At 40.9% G+C, this 26,397-nt stretch overlaps 1 protein-coding gene across 8 annotated transcripts in view; it reads left to right on the forward strand.

Annotated features, from left to right (window-relative positions):
* Rnf111 (ring finger protein 111) overlaps positions 1-26,397 on the forward strand; it is a 77,813-nt gene that overhangs the window by 25,977 nt on the left and 25,439 nt on the right. For all 8 annotated transcript variants that reach the window (XM_037207359.1, XM_037207363.1, XM_037207362.1 and 5 more), the window contains exons 2-5: positions 11,452-12,344; positions 17,924-18,050; positions 21,972-22,135; positions 23,157-23,351. In XM_037207359.1, the coding sequence (XP_037063254.1) occupies positions 11,471-12,344; positions 17,924-18,050; positions 21,972-22,135; positions 23,157-23,351 (1,360 nt within the window). In that variant the 5' untranslated portion in view covers positions 11,452-11,470. The remainder of the gene's footprint in view (positions 1-11,451; positions 12,345-17,923; positions 18,051-21,971; positions 22,136-23,156; positions 23,352-26,397) is intronic.

Raw genomic sequence — 26,397 nt, forward strand, 5'->3', positions numbered from 1 at the left:
GCTTCACCAAGGTGGACTTTGGTGGTGTTCATAATTTGATCTTTTGTAGGGTTCCCTATCTGGAGTGAGTAGGGGTGTGTGTGTGTGTGTGTGTGTGTGTGTGTGTGTGTGTCAACAGTTGTATGCCCCGGGATCACATTGAATTCCCTATTAGATTTTGTGTAGCAGCATAGTTGACATAGTTGACATAGGTCATATAGGCTCTGTGTCTCTTTTTCCTTTGTTTGTTTGTTTGTTTTTTGAGACAGTGTTTCTCTGTGTAGTTCTGTTTGTCCTAGAACTCACTCTGACCAGGCTGTCCTTGAACTCAGAGATTCACCTGCCTCTGCCTCCTGAGTGCTGGTATTAAAGGTGTGTGCCACCATGCCCGCCTTTATGTGTCTCTTACTAATTTTGGTAGTTTGATAGTTATTTTACCTGTGTCTGTGGGTGTTTGTTATTGTACGTTTTCTGACTAGCTGTTGTTTGTACAGAGGACAGTCAGTGGTTTGGGTTTGACTGTGGTAAACACATACATAACTGACTTGTCTTGTTTCTAGTTGTTCTCATCTAGTTTCCTGCAAATAAAGTTGCCTGGTTTTTCATTTTTTGCTTGTCCTCATTTGAAGGATATGACTGATATTTCAAGAACAATATTGTATAGCAGTGAATATGCTTTCTCTTCCTGATTTCGATGAGAACGCATAGGCATTTCACTATTAATCATTGTTTGCCCCCTCCTTCTCTCCATTGTTTCTTCCTTTCAAATTTTGTTGGACATACAAAATGGACCCGTAAGCAAGATCTAGCCAGTCCTCAGATTTACTATGTAAACTTGAAGCTTAAGATCTTAAAGGAAATGGAAGTGATCTTTGTACAGACTTTCTAAACACATGGCTATTTTCCTTAGAGTATTTGCTGTTAATTTCAAAGTAGCATGTGGCTGTGTGTGTGGTGGCATGTACCTTTATTTAATCCCAGCAGTCAGGAGGCAGAAGCAAGCTGATCTCTCTTGTGTTTGAGGGCAGCCTGGTGTACATAATAGTTTCAGGATAGCCAGGACTACATAGAAAGACCATGTCTCAAGAAACAAACAATGATAAGAAAAAGTAGTGTGTGGTTTGGTTAATGGCTTAATTATTTGATAGGAGAGTAAGTCACTTGGTTCCCTACAGTTCTCTTTTATGCTTACTTTTTCTGATTTATGGTATGATGGACCCCAACTATAAGATAAATATATTCCATAGATGCAGAGTTCCAAGATTGAATATAGCACAATGGATAAATATTTTAGACTCATGGACTAATACAGCTTTTCTCCTCCTGGAGATACTTTCTTGCTGTCTTAGTGATTGGCATCACCATTCCCTCTGTTGCCCCGTCAGAAATTCAGCTACTATTTTTATACCTTTCCCTTTCTCGTTAATGCAGAAAGAGGTCATTTGAGTACCTACTGTGTGTCAGTCAACGCTCTCCTTTTTTGGTCTTTTGAGACAGGGTTTCTTTGTGTAACAAACTGGAACTCACTTTGTGTGCTGGGATTAAAAGTGTGTGCCCCCCACGCCCGGCTGTCTCTCTCCTTTTTATCTTTCTCTCCGTTTCTGTCTTTCTTTCCAGGTTTATTGAGTACACTGCAAGAGGCTGCTGGCTTAGAAGTGGTAAAAGTACTGCCTGCCATTTAAAAACATTTTTAAACCTTTGATTTTATGTTTATGAGTGTTTTTGCCTGTTTGTATATCTGCACCATGTGTGTGCATTGCCTTTGGAGACAGAAGAGGGGTTTGGCTCTCCTGGGACTGGACTTAAAATCATTAGCTGCCCTATGGGTACTAGGAATTGAACATAGGTCCTCTGGAAGAGCAGCCAGTGCTCTTAACCACTGAGCCGTCTCTCCAGCCTCTGTTTTTTGAGACAAAGTCTCACCTCGTAGCCCAGGATGGTCTCCAATTTGTAATCTCCCTATCTCTGTCTGAGTGCTAGAATTATAAAGTATGCCACTATACCTAGCCTAGCTTGTTTTCTCCCACCTTGCCCTCCCATTCCTTCATCTCCCCCAAAAGATGGATGTCTCATTATGTTGCCCAGGCAACCCCTGAACTCTTGGGATGGAGCAGTCCTCCTGCCTCAACCTCATCACTGTAAGTGGCTCATCTTAACCATACTAGTATGCGATTTGACAGTGAATACATTTTCATTGTTGTATAGCCATCTTTCCTCTCTGGAAACTCTTTTATCTGTTCCAGCTGAAACTGCTCACTAAACACAAACTCCCATTCTTCCCTTCCCCTGCCTGTCACACCCTCATTCACCTCTCTCTGTGTGAATTTGGCTGGTCTATGTCCTTCCTGTAAGTGGAATCAAAGTATTTGTCTTTGTGTGTTGGGCTCATTTGACTTAGCATTGGGTCTTTAATGTTCATCCGTATTGTAGCATGTTTCATGATTTCCCTTTTAAGGCTTGGTGCTGTTCCATTGTGTCAACATGTTGTGTATCTGGTCATCTGCTAGATGCTTGGGCTATTTCTACCAGAACTGAAATTACTAGATTATATGGTAGTTCTGTGGTTGATCCTTGAGGAAACACCATACCCTTTTCCATGGCTGCCATTCTTCAGTCCCACCAACAAATGTTCCAGTTTCTCCACATCCTTGCTAACATTCGTTATTCTAGGTTTGGGGAATTGCTACCCTAAAGACATTCCCTTTGCAATGTCATTGAGCATTTTCTCCTGTGCTTACAGAGAGACAACTGCCAAGATGATTGTCCATTTTACAATCAGAATTTGTTGTATTGTAATTCTTACTTGTCCTGGAAATTAGTCCCTTGTCAAATAAGATTTGGAACAGTCCCTGCCTATTGCATGAGTTGCATTTTTCACTTTGTTGATAATGTGTGATGTGCCTTGTGTGGGTCTTGTTAAGGGAAATACTTGTATGGAAAATTTGGGGGTAGCAGAGAAGGCAGAGTTGTCAGACTGAGGTGGAAGTCTGGTTCTGAGTGAAGGACATTGGTCAGGGATTGGGAAGTCTAAGGCAGCTGGAACAAGGTGGCCAGGGTGCCATGTAAGAAACCCCATATTTCCCACTTATTATCTTTGCTACCCTCAGTTATTTGGCAGGACACTCAGTGAGGAGGAGTCAGTGAGTGACCAGTGTGGCCTGAGCAGATAAAGGGATAGATTTTAGATTTGCAGCTCTTAATCAGTTACTTTTTCCTTGTTTGGAAGACTGCCAGACTCCTTGTTGCCATAGAACATTCAGGAAAAGCTCTCCAAAGATAGAGCATTTAACCCCAGATCTCAGTGAAGGGCAGAAGAACAAAGGGCCAAGATTGAAAGGCTTGTCACGGGTAAGAAAGAAAGAAGGACAGTTTGACTGTGATGTTGACTGAGAGAAGCTAGTAGGAGCTGGACCCAGAGCGTGAGGTCACTCAAGAGTTGGGGTTTTATTTTTGGGACATTTAGAAACCACTGAAAGGTTTCTAGTGAGGGAATGGAATGTGATCTGATTTGTATTCTTAGAGTTCACGAAGAAAAAGGCTGTTAGAAATGAGAAAACGAGGACTGTGTGGCACGGCCCTGGGAGCCGGGCAGGTTATTCTAACTCAGCTATGAGGATAGCAGGAAGTGCTTCCTGTGCAAAGGTCAGCAGAACTGTGGTGACCCTGACTTTAGAATTAGTCTGTTTCAGTTGTCTAGTGTCTCCTGTCTGTCTTGGTGTATCCTTGCTTTGTAGAAGTAGTGACCTTTTAATTGTTGTTGCTCTGTCTCCAGTTTTGGGCTCTTTTGATCCTTTTTTCATATTATACTACTGTATGAGCCATTGAAAATGTAAATGTAAGGATGTGAATTTCAGTGTAAGATTTTAAAGGTTTAGAATGGCTTCCCTCTAGGGCTCCTTCTTCAGGCCGTGCCAGTCTCCATCTCTGCTCTGACTTACAGTTCTTTCAGTATTATCTCCTCTGTGTCTTGTGACCTGTATTTGTCTCTACTCCGTCTGTTAATTCTTTGTGGGTCAGTGCTGTGCAGTTCTTGTGGATTTTGGCTCATGGAATGTGGCTATGCCCATCAGTGTCTCCTGAGTCCTTCAACCTCACCAGAGTAGACTTTCTAGAATGGGTGATTTCAACAAGTGCGGTTTTTGTGTTGTGCAATTTTATCCTAGAGGGCTTTTGATGCTACCCTGTTTCTGTGCTATGAAAACAACATTCTGGGGCCTTGGAGAGACAGCTTTAGTGGTTAAGAGTACTTGTTCTTGCTAAGGACTCAGGTTCAGTTCCCAGCACCCACATGATGTATCAGAACCATCCGTAACTGTAGCTCCAAGGGATCTAATACCTTCATTTGACCCCTCGGCAGACATGTGTGCATGTAGGCTGTGGTGGTTTGAATAAGAATGGCTCCTGCAGGGCAGTGGTGGTGCACGCCTTTAATCCCAGCACTCGGGAGGCAGAGGCAGGCGGGTCTCTGTAAGCCTGGGCTACAGAGTGAGTTCCAGGATAGGTTCCAAAGCTACACAAAGAAACTCTGTCTCAAAAAACCAAAAAAAGAAAAAAAGAATGGCTCTCATAGGCTCTTAGATTTGAATGCTTGGTCATGAGGGAGTGGCAATGCTTGACAGGGATAATTAATTGGTGTGGCCTTGTTGGAGGAAATGTGTCACTGGAGGTTGGCTTTGGAATTTCAAATGCTCCAGCCAGCCCAGAGTCTCACTTCCTGCTGCTTGCCAATCGAGGTGTAGAACCTTCAGCTACCTCTCCAGCACCAGGTCTGCCTGCACAATGACATGATGATAATGGACTAAACCTCTGAACTGTAAGTCAGTAAATGTTTTTCTTTATAAGAGTTGCTGTGGTCATGGTGTCCCTTCACATCAATAGAACACTGACTAAGATACAGTCCAAATACTCATACGTGTAAAATTGAGTAAATCGAATGAATGAATGAAAAGAAAATAGCACTCTTAGAGTAATTGAGTTGTCTGCAATGATTTATATATTTCATCTTGATTTCCATGGTCAAGGATCCAAATGAAATTTTTTTTAAATGAATCTTTTGATAATAACTATATTGTCTCTTTAGGGGAGGTTGCCAAGATCATTGATCTGTTTTTATGTTTTCATTTTTATCCTAACCAAAAGAAAAATAACTTGACACAGCTTGGTATGCTCACTCATGCTTGTAACCCCAGGCAGGAAATAGCAAGTCCAGGGCCAGCCTTGGCTACATTGTCAAAACAAACAAACAAATAAATAAGCAAGCTGCATTTAATAGCAGTTTTCTGAGTGTCATTTCTTTTTTGCTGTTAGGGGTTGCAAATTAGTTATTTGCTAATACATTTATCAAGGTTCTCACCACCCTTTTCAAAACTGAATATATTTTTAGATCCTTAGACTTCTATCAGAAATCTCTCTAGAAACTTAATTCTAAGTACTTTGAAAATGTAGTTCATTTCAGAGTGATACCTTTGGGGAAATACGGGTTTTTGCTAATACGGTTTTGATGTCTGGAACAGCTCAGTGAGCAGCTGTCTCCAAGTGTCTGCAGTGGTATTGGACAGTAAGAGTGGGTCTATCAGACAGTTGATTTAATATACTCAAACTAGCAATTCTAACGTAACTGCCCGAGTTCAGAAGAGAATTAAACATTTCAAATACCACCCCAAGTAAATAATGTCCTTGAAACATAATTATTTTCATTTGTATAAAACCATATTTAAAAGCATTAGTGTATCTAGTTTATTTTCTGATTATCTCTGGAATTTTTATAGAAAAGATGTAAGATCTCTGGCCTAAAAAAAAAAAATTCTTGTTTAATAGCTATGTAAAACTACTTGTTTAAAGCTATATAAAACTATCTTTATGGCTGAGGTGTGCTCAATTGATAGAGTGCTTGTCTATTGTCCCCAGAACCCTGGATTTGACCCCAGGCACTACTGCATAAACCAGGTGTGGTGGCACATGGACTTGGGATGTGGAGACAAGGTCAGAAGTTCAAGGTTGTCCTTATACATAGTGAGAGATTGTGTCCAGCCTGGGATAAATACCTGAGACCCTAAAATAAAATAAAAATCAGTTGCTTGTTTTAGCCTGCTCCTTTAATTCCAGTACTCCAGAGGCAGACGTAGGCAGATATCTGAGTTCAAGGCCAGCCTGGCCTACAGAGCTAGTTCCAGGACAGCCAGGGCTACACAGAAAACCAAACCAAACAAACAAACAAAAAAAAAGCTGAGCATGGTGGCATGTATTTGTAATTCCAGTGTTGGGTAGGCAGAGATCGATAGAGGACTTGCTAGCTAGCCAACCTAGCCTAATCTGTGAGTTCCAGGGCCTATTGAGAGACACTTTCTCAAAAAACAGGGTGGGTGGCTCCTGAGGGATGACATGGAAGGCTGATTTCTAACCTCCACATGCATACAGAAATGCACACACAACCCAACACACATACACACAAAAAGCATGCCGTGCTTGTATTTCTGTCTCACAGACTTAGTCCTTTTTCTTAGTTTAAAATAGAGCATAAATTTGTAGTTCCTAAGTGAGAATCTCTGAGTTAATACGGGATGCTAATGTTACATTTTACATTTGTATGGCAATTTAGGAAGCAGTTACTGGTGTAAAGATACAAAGCATTCCAGACACCCCACCCCACCCTACCCTACCCCACCCCTCTGCATTCCTCCATCTTACTACATTTTGGTTTGGTTTGGTTTTCTTTGGTTTGTTTGTTTGAGACGGGTTTCCCATGTAGCTCCAGCTGCCCTGGAACTCACCACATATTCCAGGTTTGCCTCGCTTGAACTCCAGACATCCTCTTGCCTCTGTCTCGAAAAGGTGCTGAGATTAAAGGCATAGGCCACCATGCCTTGCCTTCCTTTCCTTCTGCCTTACTCTTTAGGAGGGCCGAAGTGATTAAAACCTGAGCAGATTTAACCATAAAGATTTCATTGTTTTGGCTTTGGGGCATAAAGTGATAGGAAAAGACAAAGACTGTCTTCTTCTTCTTTTTTTTTTTTAAAGATTTATTTATTATGTATACAGCATATATGACTGCAGGCCAGAAGAGGGCACCAGATCTCATTACAGATGGTTGTGAGCCACATGTGGTTGCTGGGAATTGAACTCAGGACCTCTGGAAGAGCAGTCAGTGCTCTTAACCTCTGAGCCATCTCTCTAGCTCCCCCAAAGACTGTCTTCTTAGAGATGCAGATTTCTGGAAGAATCTCAGGTATTTTAAAAGTTTTCTGTTACTTATGGGGTCTACAAGTATTCGGTGCCCAAGGGTCTTCATAATTATCTTTGGACTTTTCACTGTTTGAGATCCAGTGTCGCTGGTTTCCTCATAGTCAGAGGTTGAACAAAAGCTCATTGAGATATTCAGTGTTGGTGCTTTCTGTAGAATCAGAGTTGAACAGCTAATACCATAGTCTATTTGAGACACAGTTCTCAAAAAAAAAAAAAAAAAAAAGAAAGAAAGAAAACAAAAGAAGCCACAGGGCAGTGGTGGCAAACGCCTTTAATCCTAGCCCTCAGGCAACAGAGCCAGGCGGATCTGTGAGTTCGAGGCCAGTCTGCTCTACAGAGCGAGATCCAGGGCAGGCACCAAAACTACACAGACAAACCCTATCTTGGGGGGGAAAAAAAGAAGCTCTGTCTCTCATAATCTAATTCTTAATGTTGGCTTTAAAATAATAAGCGGTGCCGTTACTATTGGAGAAAGGTCACGAGGCATGACAAAACCCAGTATTAGAGCTTTATTGAGGTTGGGGTGGGGGTTGGGGACAGTCAGAAGACAGTGACCAGGCCTGTGGAAGACAGTGCAGAGGCAGAAGGAGGAGAGCAGAAGAGAGGGGATGAGTCTGTGCCTGGCTCTTGAAGGATTTTCCTGCACAGTGCAGAGGCAGAAGGAGGAGAGAGCAGAAGAGAGGGGATGAGTCTGTGCCTGGCTTTTTAAGGATTTTCCTGCGCAGTGCAGAGGCAGAAGGAGGAGAGAGCAGAAGAGAGGGGATGAGTCTGTGCCTGGCTTTTTAAGGATTTTCCTGCGCAGTGCAGAGGCAGAAGGAGGAGAGAGCAGAAGAGAGGGGATGAGTCTGTGCCTGGCTTTTTAAGGATTTTCCTGCACATGTGCATGTGGGTTTACGGAGCTATGCTATGCATGTGCAGATTGTGTAATCACGCAGTGCACAGATGATGTAAGACCCTTTGCTTAGGTACTGAACTGCGCATGTGTGGTCATATAGCTGGAGGGGTGGCAGAATCCTAAACACATCATCTGCAGTCTTAGGTAACCACTAATCTAGTTTTTACCTCTAGGTATTTGACATTTCATATAAAAGAAATTTTACCTGTATATAGTCTGCAGTTTTTTTTTTTTTTTTTTTTTTTTTTTTTTTTTTTTTTTTTTCGAGATAGGGTTTCTCTGTGTAGCTTTGCGCCTTTCCTGGAACTCACTTGGTAGCCCAGGCTGGCCTCGAACTCACAAAGATCCGCCTGCCTCTGCCTCCCGAGTGCTGGGATTAAAGGCGTGCGCCACCACCGCCCGGCTAGTCTGCAGTTTTTAAAAGCTAGGTTTAATTTCTTTTATGCATGTGAGTACTTTGCATGTGTGTGTATGTATCATATATGTGTCTGGTGCCCACATAGGCCAACTGAAGTTACAGATACTTGTGAGCCATCTTGTGTGTGCTGGGAACTGAACCTAGATCCTCCATAATAGCAGCAAGTGCTCTTAATTGCTCAGCCATCTCTCCAACCCTAACTGTATAGTCTTTTATAATTGGTTCGCATGATGTTCATTAGTGTGTAGCTTGGAGCAATACTTAATTTCTTTTGATTAGTAAGTTATAACCCATTGCATGGGTTTGTTCGGTCAGCAGTTAATTTTGTACTGGTTTTGTTTGATAGTGGAGAATGAACATAACCTTTAGATCAGTTGTGGGAAGTTTGGTTGGTTGTTTTTCTGCTGTGCTGCTGATTGAACAGTGATCCTCAGCTTCCTGGTCCTTGCTCTAGGCTTGCTGTGCTGACAGTAAACACACTAGTTATGTCAAGCTTCTGGACATTGGAATTATATTCCCATTAGAAGGTCGGAGAGAGTCATAGGAGAAAGAAACTGTACTTCTGTTAGTTAATTATTGAATCTAATGGAAAAACCATCTAAATGTACAGGAAGTATTTATTAAACAATTTTAACATGTCAAATATCAAAGGGAAGACACGAACTTTTCTGAAGATACACAAACAAATGTCTACTCACCCCAGATGGCACCGACAGTGGAAACACCAATTCAGCTGTGGCTTGGTGAACCATCATTGAACTGGGATTTCTTAGGGGAGCAGTGGGCTACACTGCAGATAGTCTCCCAGCAGCAGCTATTTCCTGGCAGCTCTTGGGGAAGGATGTGGCCTTAGAAGCACCCCTCCCCTTAGCAGATGTTAATAGCCTGCAAATCCTGGGGTGGGGTGACTCACAACCCCTGCTTTAACAGTGCTTATCTGTAAACTCTTTGGAAGAGGTGGGCCTCATGAGTCCCTTTCCTTTGATGAGGGAAAGTCTCCTGGCACTCAGAGCTGCTGACAGTTTAAGAGATCAGTGACCATGTTATACCCTCAAGGCAGTATTCCTCAACACATGGTGACTAGTCTTTGGAATTCTTTTTTTAGTGGGGGAGGGGATATAGGGCTGGGGGAGTCTTGTGACTGGCTTTGCAGTATTTCTGCTTCAGCCTCCAAAGTGTGATTTGATGACTTTATTATATTTTTCTTAGAATTTAAATTAAATTAAATAAAATTAAATTAAAATTTTAAGTTTTGTTTTGTTTTTCGAGACAGGGTTTCTCTGTGTAATTTTGGTGCCTGTCCTGGATCTTGTTCTGTAGACCAGGCTGGCCTCGAACTCACAGAAATTGCCTGGCTTTGCCTCCCGAGTGCTGGTATTAAAGGCGTGCGCCACCACCTGGCTAAAATTTTAAGTTTTTATTAGCATCATATCAATCATATACAAGATGGCTTTTGTTATGATATTTTTTGTCATGTACATAATGCATTTTGATCATATTCACCTCTAGTTCCCCTCTCTCATGTCTTTCCTCCTCTGCTCCCATTGATCCCTTTCCTTTTCCCAAGTCTTCTGCTTTTACATCTTTGTTGTTGGTGATGGGGAGCTACAACTTCATTAGGGTTGCTAGCAGGAATATGAATAAAGGATTATTTTCAGGAGCATAGGCCAGACCAGAGAAGAAAATGCCTCCCCCAGCAACTGTGGATCGCCTATACATCCTCAGGAATGTAGTCTCCCTAAATTTAGTTTTAAATGATACTTTTAAATGATACATAAAAACTTAAACATTGTACATATTTTTCAGTACCATGTAATGTTTTGATAAATTAGTATCAATAATATTATTCTACATAGTGTAATGTTTCAGTCGGGTTAACATATGTGCCTCCACAGACATCTTTCTTTCGGGTATAGTTTTCAAAATCTTCTCTAGCTGTTTGAAACACAGGATAGTATCATCTGTAATCACTTTATTGTACACTATCACCAAAACTTGTTATTCGTATGTAATTGTAACTAGTACTTGTTGTTTGTATGTAACTGTAACTCGTACTTGTTGACCCCTTCCCTCACCTCTTTACCCTATTCTCCAGCCTCTGGTAACCTTCATTCTGCTCTCAGCTTCTGTGAGATTTAAGTTTTGTCGACCCCACATGTGAGTAAGGTCATGTGGAACTTGCTTTTCAGCCTGCCTTATTTCACTCAATGTAATGATTTATAGTTCTGCCCAGGTTTTTTTTTTTTTTTTTCTCCTGGAGACAGGGTTTCTCTGTGTGGCTTTGCGCCTTTTCCTGGATCTCGCTCTGTAGCCCAGGCTGGCCTCGAACTCAGAGATCCACCTGGCTCTGCTTCCCGAGTGCTGGGATTAAAGGTGTGCGCCACCACCGCCCGGCCTGCCCAGGTTATTACAGATGAAAGGATTTCGTTCTTTTTTATGGGTGAATGACATTTCATTGTGTATCTCCTACATTTTCTTCATCCATCATTTGGCTATTGTGGTCAATGCTGCAATGAACATGGGCATGTGCTGGTGTGACTTCAGCAGACTGATTTCTTTTGACTGTACCCAGTGACGGGACTGCTGGTACAGTTAGCAGTCTTTTGAATTCTAATTCTCTTTTCTAGTTTAATGAAGGAAGCTTAAAGGAAGTGTTTGAGTTTGACCAAATATGCTATCTTGGGAAAGCTAGCAGGAATATTGCAAGGTCCATTTGGTTACTATAAGTTGTCGTGTACTGTGTGCTAGTAGTTATTTGCGTTTCTGGAAGTAGGGACAGAAAGCAGAGGTTCTAGAAGAGTGGTCAAAACGTCAAGTGGCTGGCTTAGCTCAGTCATGTTGTGGCTGCTGCAGGCTTTAGTCACTTGTGGAGCTCAGATGTACTGAGTCCTTTCAATGTCTGGCTTGTGTCTCCTAGGCCTGCCTTAAAGTTTCCCATGTCTCAATGGACTCCTGAATTTACCGAGCTCTACACCCTAAAAGTGGCTATGAAGAGTGGGACTCCTCCTGATGCGCCCACAACACAGGAGAGTCTGAAGGGGGTCCTTCTGCACCCACAGCCCCTAGGGGCCACCAAGAGCTTCCCTGCAGAAGTGGAGATGATTAACAGCAAAGTGGGGAATGAATTCTCTCACCTGTGTGATGATTCAAAACAAGAGAAGGACATGAATGGCAACCAGCAAGAACAAGAAAAAAGTGGTGTTGTGAGGAAAAAGCGCAAAAGCCAACAGGCTGGCCCCTCATATGTACAGAATTGTGTCAAAGAAAATCAGGGAATCCTAGGGTTGAGACAACATCTGGAGACACCAAGTGATGAAGACAACGACTCTTCCTTCAGTGAGTGTCTGTCTTCTCCCTCTTCTAGTCTCCATTTTGGGGACTCTGACACTGTGACTTCAGATGAGGACAAAGAAGTCTCAGGGAGACATCCCCAGCCTGTTTTGAGTGCTAAAAGCAGAAGTCACAGTGCACGGTCCCAAAAGTGGCCTCGGACTGAGGCAGAGTCTGTGTCAGGCTTGTTAATGAAAAGACCTTGTTTTCACGGTAGTGCACTGAGGAGACTGCCATGCAGAAAGAGACTAGTGAAGAGCAGCTCCTCTCAGAGGACGCAGAAGCAGAAGGAGAGGCTGCTGGTGCAGAGGAAGAAGCGGGAGGTGCTGGCCCAGAGGAAGTATGCGCTCCTCCCCAGCTCCAGTAGCTCTAGTGAGAACGACCTCAGCAGCGACTCCTCTTCCAGTTCCTCAACGGACGGAGAGGAGGACCTGTGTGCATCTGCCAGCGAGAACCCCGGCAACCCTGCTGCCCCCTCAGGTGAGAAGGCCGTAGGAGTAGGTGTTGTGCCGTTGTGCCTATACCCAGGTTCTCAAAGAAGTCCTCATAGCTTTTATTCTTTAATAGTATGAATAATCAACTGTTAAGCTGTTACTCCAACTCCAGGATACTAAGAGAGTTTCTAGTGACAAAAATGAAGTCAGAATTCGTTGTTGATATTTGTTAATTCTTTTTAAGTAACTGTTTTATTTATAACTAGATGACAGTGAGGATGGTGGTGATGATTATGAGACAGGATTTCACTGTGTAATCCTGGTTGGCCTGGAACTCACTATGTAGACCAGGTTGGCCCTGAACTCACAGAGATCCACTTGCTTCTTTCGCCAGAGTGCTGAGATTATAGGTGGGGTCACAATGCCTTTCTCATAATTAGATTAACTTTTAGGTTTTTTGAGACAGGGTATCTCTGTGTAGCACTGACTGTCCTGGAACTTGCTTTTGTAGACCAGGCTAGCCTCCAACTCACAGAGATGTGCCTACCTCTGCTTCCCAAGTGCTGGGACCAAAGGTGTATGCCACCACACGTGGCTAGATTAACTTTTAAATGAGTTGATTTATGGCCCTTTTTTTTGCTCTTTTGTACTCTTGTAATATATTTCACTTTTGCAATTTTTTTCCAGGTAACTATTATTTCCCTATTAAGAACGTTTATAATCACTATAAAAATCTGATTAATCTTAGTTTTCTTTTACTGTGTTCCTGTTGTTCTGTTTCTTTGGAGACAGTCTTCTTGTTGTGGGTTTCTTGCTCTTGGTGTTGTAGCTTCTCAGTGCTGGGATTTCAAGCATGTAATGTGCCACCATACTAAATTTACCATCCTTTTTATTGCTAAAAAAAAAAAAAAAAAAAAAAAAAAAGTAAGTTCAACTTAGTTATTCTTAGGCATGCATATACCTTTAATCCCAGTGCTTGGGAGGCAGAGGCAGGTGAATCTCTGAGTTCCAGGATAGCCTGGGCTACACAGGAAGAGCCTGACTCAAAGAAGAAAACAAAAATTAGTTGAAGTATTTGAATGATTTTGTTATTTAGTTTTTGCATATTAGGGCTTGAACCCAGGTCCTTAACATGTTCTAAACAAGCATGGACCTAAAGCAATAGGGCTCACTAGAGTGCATGATCGTTTCCACATGTGCCATGTGTTCTCCCGTTTGATCTCACCTCCTTTGTATCAAACACATGCATAGAAAACTATAGTTAGGTAGAATAAACTGGTGCACATACCACCCTGCAGATAAGTATGTGGTGTATGTTCTGGTACGCATTTATCTGGGGAAGCATAAGTCCTAAAAGTTAATGAACCCTGGCATTTTTTGGTTTCTAGAGAAATGTTTTATTTTTAACTAGGTTTTGGGTTTTTGTTGTTGTTTGCTTAAGGCTGGGAGAGACGGTTCAGTGGTTAAGAGCATTGATTCCTTTTATAGGACCTAGGCTCAATTCCCAGCACCCACATGGTTCACAGCTGTATGCAACTCTATTCCCATGGAATCTGATGCCCTCTTCTGGCCTCTGCAGGCACTACATACAAATGGTGCACACATACACGCAGGCAAAACACCCATACTCATAATAAAATAACAGTTTAATGCAAATGATACAGAATTATAAAAGCATAGAATAAATTTCCTCTTTAGATATTTCATTCTTATTGCCCAGAAGTAATAGCTGTTAATAGTTTCTCTCCAACAGAAAATATGAAAATATGCAGAGATAAATAATGAAGGTCTTTTTGTATCGGCTTGCACAATTACTTATATAACAGTTGTGCGGCTTCTATGCTTGAATGCTCCATAGTTCAACTCTTTCTGATGAATATTTGCTATATAAACTTGCACACCTGTATAAATATATCTGAATAACATCTGAAAGTGTGTCATAGTTTATATATACTTAAAACGTTACCCGCTGCTGTGCCAGAATGCCCAAGGAATCTTCATCCAGTGCCTCTGCTCTCAACAGTGGATGATGCCATGAAGGTGGTAGGTAACTCCAGCCACAGTGCAGTTCTGTGAGTTTTGTGTGTCTCTAATTTAGTCCTCCCTGTCCTTTTCTGATTATAGCCGGTACATTTGGAGAATCATTTTAGAATGGCTTAAATTCATAAGAAACTGAAATATTGATGGGGCTTAGTTCTGTTTCTAAAAAAAAAAAAAAAAAAAAAATCCACTCTTTCACATATTAGTGACTGGCTAAAGCCTTAGAGTGGCAAAAACTTGACATTGAGTCCAGGCCTGGCGACTAAGTCAAGTATGTTTTAATCAGGATCGGGTTGGGAGTGTCAGTGTTAACTAGTTTTATATGCCAGTGTCAGTGTGGTTTGTGGGCTAGTTTAGTGCCTGATAGAAATTTGAGCATTTTATACTGCTTTTAAGCTCTAAGAGACAGCAAATGTCCGGCACTCACTGCTTTTGCCAATTCACCTGAAGTAAATTAGTTGAACTTAGTATTGGATGTTGTTGGGGTTTTTTTTTGTTGTTGTTGTTGGTTGTTTTGTTGTTGTTGGTGGTGGTGGTGGTGTTTTTTTGAGACAGGGTTTCTCTGTGTAGTTTTGGTGCCTGTCCTGGATCTTGCTCTGTAGACCAGGCTGGCCTCGAACTCACAGAGAGAGCCTCCCAAGTGCTGGGATTAAAGACGTGTGCCACCACCGCCTGGCAGATGTTGTTTTACAAGCATCAGCTCATGTGTCAAGTTCACCAGGATTCTGAGAAATAGTTCTCTCTTGATGCATCTTTATTAATTGGCTTCTAAATTTATTATGATTTCTGCTCATAAACAGAAAGCCGTAATGAAGTGTCCGTTGGGTTAATAGCAACTTTGTTGGACATTGAGTTATCTTAACTTACAGTGAGGTTTACCTATATTTTGATCCATGTAGTATTTGTCAAGAAATTCAGGTTTGTTTTTTGAGGCAGGATCTCACTGTGTAGCCCTGGCTGTCCTGGAACTCACTATGTAGACCAGGCTAGCTTGAAACACGCAGAGGTCCTCCTGCTTCTGCCTCCCAGTTTCTGGGATTAAAGGCATTTACCACCATGTTCAGCAAAATTCAGGTATTTCAAGATAATCTAATAAATTTAGGCTCATTTTAATATTTTATTTCTGTGATTGTTCAATGAACTTTACCTGATGCCCTGATTTACTTGTTATTTTTGTTCATTTTAATTTATTTTAGAGAATTATCTCATTTTGCTTGCATATATGTCATGCTCTGTGTGTGTAGTGCTTGCAAAGGCCAGAAAAGGGCATCGAATTCCCTATAACTGGTCTTACAGACTGTTGTGAGCTACCATGTTGGTGCTGGAAATTGAATACAGGTTGTCTGCAAGATCAGCCAGTGATCTTAACCACTGAGTCATCTGTCCAGCCCCTCTTTAATTTATTTTTTAAACTTACTGTTTAATACCACTAAAACGGTGGAGTTTCCAGTTAGTTGTGGATATGAGACTTTCTTATAACTTAAAATCTGTGTGTGCGTTACGTGTACTTCGTGTAAGTGTGCACATGTGTGTAGGTGTGCATGTGCAGTTGGGTGTCTCTTCTGGTGGTTCTCTTATATTTAACTTCCATTCATTCATTCATTCATTGAAACAGTTGGTCTCTTACTGAAACTTCAGCTCATTATTTGGCTAGGCTGGCTGGCCTATGAGCACCAAGGATCTACTTGTCTCCACAGTTCCCCCCAGTACTACATGCACTGCCACACTCAACTTTTTTCATGGATTCAGAGGATCTGAATTCATGTAGATATCCAGCTGCCGCCAAATCACCCATTAACATTTTCCCCCTTGGATCTAAGATGCCATCATTATCATATGTTAAATTCCCTGTGCATTTAGATATACTATTGGATTTTTTAAATTTGTTTACTGTATGTATGCGGGTGGGTGGGTTGTGCTTGTCAAGGTCAAAGGACACTTGTCGGAGTTGGTTCTGTCCTTCCATTGTGTGGGTCCCAGGGGTAGAACTCGGAACAACAGTCTTGGTAGCAAAGTGCCTTTACCTGCTGAGCCATCCTTCAGCCTGTGTGAGATTTGTATTGATCTGATTGTCTGTGTATTTCTGCAGAAGAACATACTTTGATTATAGAATCTTTACCATTTTTCTCAATATTTTTGCTTATTTTTCCAAATACACTTTATAATCAGTTTGCTTACCTGGGGATAATAATGAGAAGACATGTTTTTCTTGTACTGTATACAGATTAAATTGGGGGAATTGACATCTGTGGGATTTGGGTTTTTTTTATTCCAAACTGTAGCTCCCTCCATTGATTGACTTATTTTTTTGTATCTTATGTGGAGCTGTGTTCACATTTAATAGCTTTAGCTTTATTAGGGTATAATTTATGTCAATTCATTCAGATTTTTTTTTATTAATCTTAAACTGTCTGTGAGCACAGTGCAATTTTAGAACATTTCTGTCAGCTCTGTTACCTGCCACCTTTTTTTTTTTTTTTTTTTTTTTTTTTTACTGTTTCTGCCTCTCCCCTTGTCTCATGCAACCTTTCATCTGTTTGCCGAATATAATTTGCCTTGTTTGGGCATTTTATATAAACGAACCACAATATGTGGCCCTTCCTATGTGCTGTCTTACTCAGCATAGTTTCAGGGTTCATTCATGGACCCTTGAGTTAGTTTCTGCTTGTTTCATTCATTTCTTCATACACATTTGACTTATCCAGCTGATGGCATTTGAATTGTTTATCGTGGTTGTCTGTTGTCATGAACAACTGGATCAAAATCTGTGTGTGTGTGTGTGTGTGTGTGTGTGTTTCCATTAAATGTCTTACAAAGTGAAATAAGCCAGTCATAACCAGTCAAAATACTTTGCCATTCTAACACGAGTCATCTGATGGTCAGGTTCTTAAACACAGTGGAATGGTGATAGCTGGGGTGTTTGAGGGAAAGGGAAGAATGCCTTTCAATTGATGGATGAATAGGAGATGGTTTCACAGCAGTGGGATCCTACCCAGTGCAGACAAGCTTGCTCTTAAAAAGCCACACTCCTTTCTCAGCCTTCATAGTAAAACAACCTCTGCCTTAATTATAAGGACCTGTCAGTACAGATGTTAGGTAAAAACTCTAAGCTATGTGGGTAGTAATGTTTCTCTCACAGTCATGAGCGTAAGAAAGGAACATTTTCTGCTTGTGAGTTCTTCCTTGCTGCTGTGTGCAGTATCCTTAGTGACACAGCTTCCTGAGTGAGACCTTCAGAACTATAGAAGGCACATCAAACAGAGTGAGAGCTTGGAATGTGGTTCCAGTTCCAAAGCTTTTGCTCTCTACACAGTCTCAACACTTGGTACTCATTCCCACCCCAAGTGCCTTCCACTACCAGCTGCTTTATTCCCGCTCCTGCTTTTGTCCTCCACTTCACAAATCTGAAGTTGTAGCAGTTTTGACTCTTTAGGCTCATCTTTGGCTCTTGAACAACAAAAGAGAGATGCTGTATAACTCTCCATTATTTTCATATTAATTTAATAGTCTTCAAGGTCAAGATAAACTTTTGCCTAGTGGTTAGCCTACTCATGTCTTTTAAATGGGTTTGCTTTTTGTTTCCAGGAAGTATTGATGAAGATGTTGTGGTGATAGAAGCTTCCTTCACTCCCCAGGTCACTGCCAATGAAGAAATTAATGTTACCTCAACTGACAGTGAAGTGGAGATTGTTACAGTTGGAGAAAGCTATCGGTGAGATTTTATTTCCTAGTTGTATACTGAACTTTTAAATGTAGACACTTTAACATATTTGTTACCTATTCCCTCCAGATTCCCAGCTTGATTATAATTGTATTAGAGTACTAGTTTTAAAGCTAGGATACATTAGATTCACCTGGAGAAGAAAGTAAAGCTCACTGTTGCAAAATTCTATCCCAGACCATTAGAGCTAGAATTAGAATCTTAGGGGATATAGGTTTTGTTGTTGTTGTTTTGTTTTTTGTTTTTCTTCTGAGATAGGGTTTTTCTGTGTAGCTTTGGTGCCTGTCCTGGAACTCGCTCTGTAGACCAGGCTGGCCTCAAACTCACAGTTCCGCCTGCCTCTGCCTCCAAAATGCTGGGATTAAAGGTGTGCGCCACCACCACCTGGCTGGGGATACAGTATTTTTTATCATCACCCCATTTGCTCTAAATAGACAGCAGTTTTACTTAGTATTTTTTAAAATGGGACTTAATTTGTAACACCAGAACTCATGAATTGTGAAGTTTAGCTGTGAATAATATGTAAATATTGGGTATAATTCTGAATTTATTCATTAATATTAAAACAGACCTTGTTATTTTCTTGTGTCAAGATTGTCCTCATTGATATGTGTGAAACTTATACTATTGTGTTATTGGAGCCAAGTTTAAGGCTGTTTTTTATGTCATTCTTCATTTGATCATGCTAAGTTCTGAACTAGTGAGTGAGTAGTAGAAAGATCTCATTTGTTTAGATAGATACATGAATATGCCATGCTTCTTTTGTAGAATTACTTCAGACATCATGGCCCCTTGTCTGAAATAAAAAAATGAATATTTTATTTACTCTGTGCTTAAGATGATGATAAATATTGGTATTAGTGGTAAAAAGTGGCATTAGTTGCTTATTTGATACACCAAACTAGTCTGTGGATGAATATTAATGTCCTTAGAAGTACATTTAAGGATTGGTATGCTTTTCTATTTGCATACCATTAGAGTGTGGCTTCTCATGGCAGGGAAATTGTTTTCATTTTCTTTCTTTTTTTCTTAAAGATTTGTTTGTATTTTATGTACATTGGTGTTTTTCCTGCATGTATGTCTGTGTGAGGGTGTCAGATCCCCTGGAACAGGAGTTACAGACAGTTGAGAGCTGCCACGTGGGTGCTGGGAATTGAACCTGGGTCCTCTGGAAGAGCAGCCAGTGCTCTTAACTGCTGAGCCATCTCTCCAGCCCCCTTTCTTTTTTTTTTCTTTTTATTTTTTAAAGATTTATTTATTTATTATGTATACAGAAGAGGGCGCCAGATCGCATCGCAGATGGTAGTGAGCCACCACCATGTGGTTGCTGGGAATTGAACTCAGGACCTCTGGAAGAACAGTTGGTGCTCTTAACCTCTGAGCCATCTCTCCAGCCCCTCTTTCTTTTTTTAAAGAATAATAGAAAAAATGTGGGGGTTATTTATTTGTATGGGTTTTGCCTGCCTGTATGTATGTGTATCATGTATGTGCTGTGCTTATCGAGGCCAGAAGATGTCATCCAGTCCTCTGGAGGAGCAGTCAGTCCTCTTAACAGTTGAACCATCTCTCCCCCGCCGTCCCCTCGATTCCTTTCCATTAAATGATTTCCCCAAACTGAGGAAATTTGCATGCTACCGTGTGGACCATAGGCTGTCAGATTTACCCTGCCACTGCTCACAAGACAGAGCACTAATTCAGTTTTTGTGTGTTATCTCTCAACTGTAAGAAAGTGAGACCTGTTTTCCCTGTGGAATTGGAAGTGCCTTCACCAAACAGAACCCTTTTTCCAAGTAAGAGGCAGTGATCTTGAAATGAATGCAGCCTCGTGATCTCTCGGTAGTTTTCTGTTATTGTCTGAGATGCACCTTTGTCATGGTTGGGCTGGTTCTTGGCCCTTCCTGTGTAAGAGAATACGTCTATCTTTCAGTCTTTTATGTTAGGATTTGACAGTTGCAGTTTTATAGTGGCCTTGAAAACCTCTGTGACACTGTTACTTTACATTTGGACTCATGCTCTGTCCAGTAGTCGGTCTCAAGGTAGAACAAACTTTGAGGCTTTCAGAGTAGACCTGGAGTTGCCTGCTTTTGACAGCTTCCTGGAGAAGAAAGGACCCCACCACCCCCCCCCCCACACACACACACTCATCATAGATTCTGGGCTTCTCAGTAATCAATCAGTGCAGTTTTGGTACCTGTCCTGGATCTCACTCTGTGCACCAGGCTGGCCTTGAACTCACAGAGATCTGCCTGGCTGTGCCTCCCGAGTACTGGGATTAAAGGCATGCGCCACCACTACCCGGCCAGCAGGTGCTCTTAACCAGAGTCATTTCTCTAGCCCTTTCTCAGAAAATTTTAATGGAGATCATTTGTCCGCATAAGAAATCATTTTATCTTAGATTTGTTTACAATGATGGCCCATGATGTGCAATGCTTTCTTTCTTTTTTTTTTAAAGATTTATTTATTTATTTATTCATTCATTTATTTATTTATTTATTTATTTATTTATTTATTTATTTATTATGTACACAGAAGAGGGCGCCAGATCTCATTACAGATGATCATGAGCCACCATGTGGGTGCTGGGAATTGAACTCAGGACCTCTGGAAGAGCAGTCAGTGCTCTTAACCTCTGAGCCATCTCTCCAGCCCCCATCAATGCTTTCTTAAATGCATTGTCTTTGGTTAGTATTATCTTAGGAATTGCCTTTCGTACCCCTGTCTCTTGAGAATTTTAGGTTTTGAATTTATTTTTAAACTCTTGGGTTCTAGCATTGTTAAGGATATTTCAGCCCACTTTGAATTTGATATTTTCCTAATGGTGACACCCCTGCTTAACCTTGCATATTAATGGATCTAGCTCATATTTGTCACACATACTCATAATAAACTTACAATATGTGTAGTTTTACACTTTGAGCAGACAGAAGACAAAAACAACACAAACTCCATAACAACTTGTAATTTGTCCCCGCCCCCTTCTTTTTTTGAGACATTTTCCCTGTGTAGCCCTGGCTGTCCTCGAACTCACAGAGATCCACTTGCATCTGCCTCCCACCTACTGAGGTTAAAGGCTTGTGCCACAAACACCCAGCAGTTTGCCTCATTTTTTAAAAACAGATTTAGTTGTTCTCCTGAAGCCTTAGGTGGGATAAGAATATTATCACACTGTCCTTAATTACTCTTTCATCTTTATTTTGAATCATTAAAACCCATAAACATCTAAATGCCTAAGAGTGATTGAGAAGAGTACAATGCTATTCACTCAAGGTACTTAAGGTTGTGATTCAGTGCTTAAAGTAGTTCGATCAGGTATTGCTTTTTATGACTCACAAGCCCATAGACTGGCCAGTGTCATCATCTGTGCCAACCCTAGGGACTCTCTCTGCTGTCTCCTTACTTCTGTGTATTACGTTAGGGTAGGACCAGAAGCTTGGCTTGGCACAGGGTTCCCAAAGTTAAATTCTGCAAACCTAGCCTGGGACATGATTATACAGACATGACTCTGTGTCATAATTAGGATTTGTGTGTGTGTGTGTGTGTTCCTTTCTTATAGTGAATAACTTGGGACATTCCTTACAATATATGGTAACATTCACTTATAATCCAAGTGAATATTCAGAACAGTGCTTACCAGGAGCAGTGGTCCTGTCTTTTTGTATACTTGAATGGTTGAGCTGACAGCAGCATCTCTTGTCTGCTTTGATCATCTGGTTGTAGTGCCTTCATTCAGCAGTTTATTGAGTGCCTGACATTGCATTAGTCATTGTTTTTAATCCAATGACTTATTTCTTGGGAGAAGTCTTACATGAAGAACTTAAGTGTTTTATAAGAAAAGCTTATGGAGTTTTAGAGTGACTGAAAAAAATCCATCCTTCATTTATATTTACTAACTTGATGTTGATGTTATTTAAGGTCTCGTTCAACCCTTGGGCACTCCAGATCTCATTGGAGCCAAGGTTCAAGTTTGCATACAGGTCGACCACAGGAGCCTCGAAACCGCAGTAGGATCTCTACTGTTATACAGCCCCTGAGGCAGAACGCGGCAGAAGTTGTGGACCTTACTGTTGATGAAGATGGTAAGGTGAAGTTATAGCTGTTGGGTTATGAAGGGAATTTGATAAAATATCTTAAATGACCATTTTATTATCAGATGTTTGAAATTTACCTTATTTATAACTTAATTTTTATTGGAAAGTATTGATGACTGTTACTACTCTTAAAATCTTTATATTTGTGTTCATTTACATTCATAAACTTTCTAAAAATAAAGGCATTGACATAAATATTAAAAGTCATAGCTAATGTTATGAAATGGTTGCTGTGTATAAAGGGTGATAATGAAGTACCTTATAAATGGTCACATTTTGTCCTAATAGTTCTTTGCAGAAACACCTGTTGCCTTCTTAGTTTTCCTGGGGAGGACATGGAGCGTGGTTAACAGCGTAGTCATACTGTGGTAAAATGAGAAGTGCTGGCTGGGCATCCTGTCTTGGGATTATGCTGTGCCAGAGAGTGCTGTTTGTGGTTTGATAGTCTGGCCACGTGGCCCAGCAGCAGAACTTGGACTTTGCTCTCACCCTTTTCTTTGCAATAAATAGACCAGAACACTTCCTAGGTACTGGAAACTTTTTTCTCTTGGTTCTAGGGATCAAACCCAGGGCCTCACACCTGCCAGGCAAACACTTTACCACTAACATACATCCCTAGTCCTACTGGAAAACTTTGAACAACTGTTTAACTAGATTATACAAGCACATGTTGGTGTTTTTAAATGCAGTTCTTATCTTTCAGTGACATTTCGGTTTGATGTTGCAGTGAAGTTTCACGAAAGCTTTCTTTACCATGTGTTATACTTTCTAGGAAGTTTGTTCCTAATGCTTGTTTCTTTTAGTCATTGTCATAGTTACATTAATTTGTCCAGGTGTGGGGAATGTGCCTATACCAGCACTTGGCAGGCCATAATAGGGGAATTCTAAGACCAACCTAGCTATGTATAGCAAGAGACTATCTCAAAGAGGAAAAGTAAATTGCTAATTTGAATTAAAACCCATTCTTTAATTGCTGTGAGATGTTAATTTGGTGTTTTGTGTTTTATAGAACCTACTGTAGTACCAACCACTTCTGCTAGGATGGAATCACAAACTACTAGCGCTTCCATTAGCAATTCAAATCCATCTACCTCTGAGCAAGCCTCTGATGCTACTTCAGCTGTGGCCAGTAGCCAGCCTTCCACGGTGTCAGAGACTGCAGCTACTCTTCCAAGCAATAGTGCGGCTGGTTCTTCCGTGGGCGGTACGTAAGGATGTTACTGTGAGGTACTTCCTGGGAGCAAAGCATTGTGTATTATAATTACACTATGATTTAATATGAATTTTATGTGTTGTATGTGACAAATATTTTAGCTCAACTAAGAGAACTGAGGAAAACCAGGTGGCTGATAGTGAATTCATGGATAGCAAAGCAGAAGGTAGATAAGTTGAATTTCGTCGAGTTAAAGCTTTTATGTATCAAAGTAAAGAAAGTGAAAGACAGTCCATAGAATGTAAGAAAAATTATTTGTAAGTCATGTCTGATAAGGGTTCTATAATACATAAAGAATACATAAAGAACTCTGAAATAATAAAAACACACAGTAACTTAATTTAAAAATAATGAAGGATTTGAACAGACACTTTCCAAAGACCAATGAACAATGAATCCCATGCTCAACATCACTGTTGATTAATGAAATGAGATGAGATTAAAACCCAATGTTGAGATACATACCTGCACAGGTGTCCATAATTTAAAGAGAACAAACAGAAGCAGAGTCACCAGAACTGGTCATAGGCAGAGAAATTGGAACACTGGTGACATGCTGGTGAAGGGCAGAAAGGTCTAGCTGCTGAGAAAAACACTGGCTTCTCCGCATGAAGTTAATGAGAGTTCCCTCATGGCCCACCAGTTATACCCCTGGGCATATTCTGTAATTAATTGAGGTGGGAATGGGAGTTTGAAAGGTCTCAATGATGTCATTTATTCTACTCTTGTTGCCCCTTGTTCTGGCATCACAGATAAAAAGCATTGCCTAACCCACAGTCAGAAAGAAATTTCTTCTGTTTGTTTGTTTGGCTTTAGCCTAGGCCCTCATATATGCTGAGTGTTTTCTGTCACTGAGCTACATACCCAGCCTAAAGAGTTTGGTATTTTCAGCTCTGATCACATTATTTCTTGTGTTTCATTTAGCAGTTACATTGCTGGCTCTCTCTTGCTAGGTTAAGGCAGCTTGATGTCTGTCACAGATAGTGGTGCAGACAGAAACTTACTTAACAAGGACATATCAATAGATGCTATAGTTCCCAAATTGACTATGTCACCATTTTTAATGAGAGCACTTTATGGTCTAAAATACATTTTGCTTTTAATTCTGATAACATCTCTGTGACTTTCATTGAGCAAACTGGAAAATTTTTTAATGACTGGATTCAATGAGACTTTCTTTGCATTCCAAGGATGTCTTTCAAGTACCATGTTCTCTGAAAAGAAATGTAGGCAGAAGCAAAATGGACTTTGGTTTATTGAGTGCATATTTTTTCTTGGCACTTTACTTGGTAACACACACACACACACACACACACACACACACACACACACACACAAAATTGAAACCATGTTTATATTGAAACATACATGTTTGCCTGAATGTATACCTATCACCACATGTTTACCTGCTACCCATGGAGGCTATTAGATCCCCTGGAACTGGAATTATAGACAGTTGTGAGCCACCATAAGGATGGTGGGAACCTACCTGGGTCTTCTGGAAGACTACCCAAACTCCTTCCTCCCCCTCGAGACAGTAATTCTCTGTGTAACAATCCTGGAACTTACCTTTGTAGACCAGGCTGGCCTGAACTCACAGAGTTCCACCTGCCTTTGCCTTCCAAGTGCTGGGATTAAAGGCATTAGATTAGCTACCACTACCCAGCTCTAGCCAGAGCTCTTAATCCCTGAGCTATTGCTGTAGCCCCTCTTCTGTGATTTTTTTTCTTTCTTTTATGTGATTTTTTTTTTTTTTTTTTTTTTTTTTGGTGGTTTTTTTTTCGAGACAGGGTTTCTCTGTGTAGCTTTGCGCCTTTCCTGGAGCTCACTTGGTAGCCCAGGCTGGCCTCGAACTCACAGAGATCCGCCTGGCTCTGCCTCCCGAGTGCTGGGATTAAAGGCGTGCGCCACCAACGCCCGGCTTATGTGATTTTTATATTATCATTTATTCCTTAAAAGTGCCTTGGTATTGACATTGCATTTCCCATCTTATATGAAATCTCCAAAGTTAAATATTTTGGTTGGGGTCAGTAGCATACATATTTGAGGTAAGGATTTCAAGTCTTCCTTCACTTCTCTCCTGGTAGCCTTAGTAGTCATATTCCTACCTACATTTCATTATCACGTAAAGATTTAGTCATTTATTTTGGATTTTTGAGGCAGGGTTTCTCTGTGTAACAGCTTTGGCTGTCCTAGAACTCACTTTGTAGACCAGGCTGGCCTTGAACTCACAGATAGCCACTTGCCTTTGCCTCCTGAGTGCTAGGATTAAAGGCATGTGCCACCACCGCCTGGCCAAAGCTTTCATTCATGTATTATGTGTGACTGTTTATTTTAGTACCTTCTAAATGTTTCATTTCTTAGGTATTAACTTCACTGTAGTCTCTGAAAGTTCATTCTTGATATTAGACTATACTTACATCTTTGAGACTTGCTTGTCCCAGGCTAAATTGTTTTACAGAAACCTGATAGGAATGTCAATTAAACCTCAGCCTATCATGTGTTTCCCTGTTTTGTCCAGATTTTCAACCTTGAATCACTTAAGCCAGTTAACTCTACTCATATCCAAATTCCTAAATGGTGCAGGTAATGACCGGGTGCCATGAGCGCTGATGTCTCCACAAGTGCGAGTACCTCAAAGTGGGCGATTGCTAGTAACTCACCTCTGTGTCCTGTGGGCTCTCTTTCCTTCCCCGCCATGGTTTTCTAACTTTTCCTTTTCCTCGGGGCTTTCATCCCCGTGGGAGGAAATTAAAGAATAAAATTCTCAGGCATGTGCTTCTGCAGCACCTGATGTTAGCCTTTGTAAAAGCCTTTGTGTGTTTATGCCTGCAATTCTTTTGAGATGCTGATTAACTACTAACCCACTGTCTATTCAGAATCCCAAGTCTGTGTTCTGTCTCTAGCCATAACATTGTGTTCTCTTTGTCTTCAGTATCCTCACCAGTTCCATTTCCTAGTACATGGAGAGGTACTCCTGAGTTACCTGTGTGTACTTAATTTGGGTTGTTTCCATTCGAGGTCATAGGACAACTTG

Source organism: Peromyscus leucopus, chromosome 7 (genome assembly GCF_004664715.2).
Source record: "Peromyscus leucopus breed LL Stock chromosome 7, UCI_PerLeu_2.1, whole genome shotgun sequence".
In the NCBI taxonomy this organism is placed as follows: domain Eukaryota; kingdom Metazoa; phylum Chordata; class Mammalia; order Rodentia; family Cricetidae; genus Peromyscus; species Peromyscus leucopus.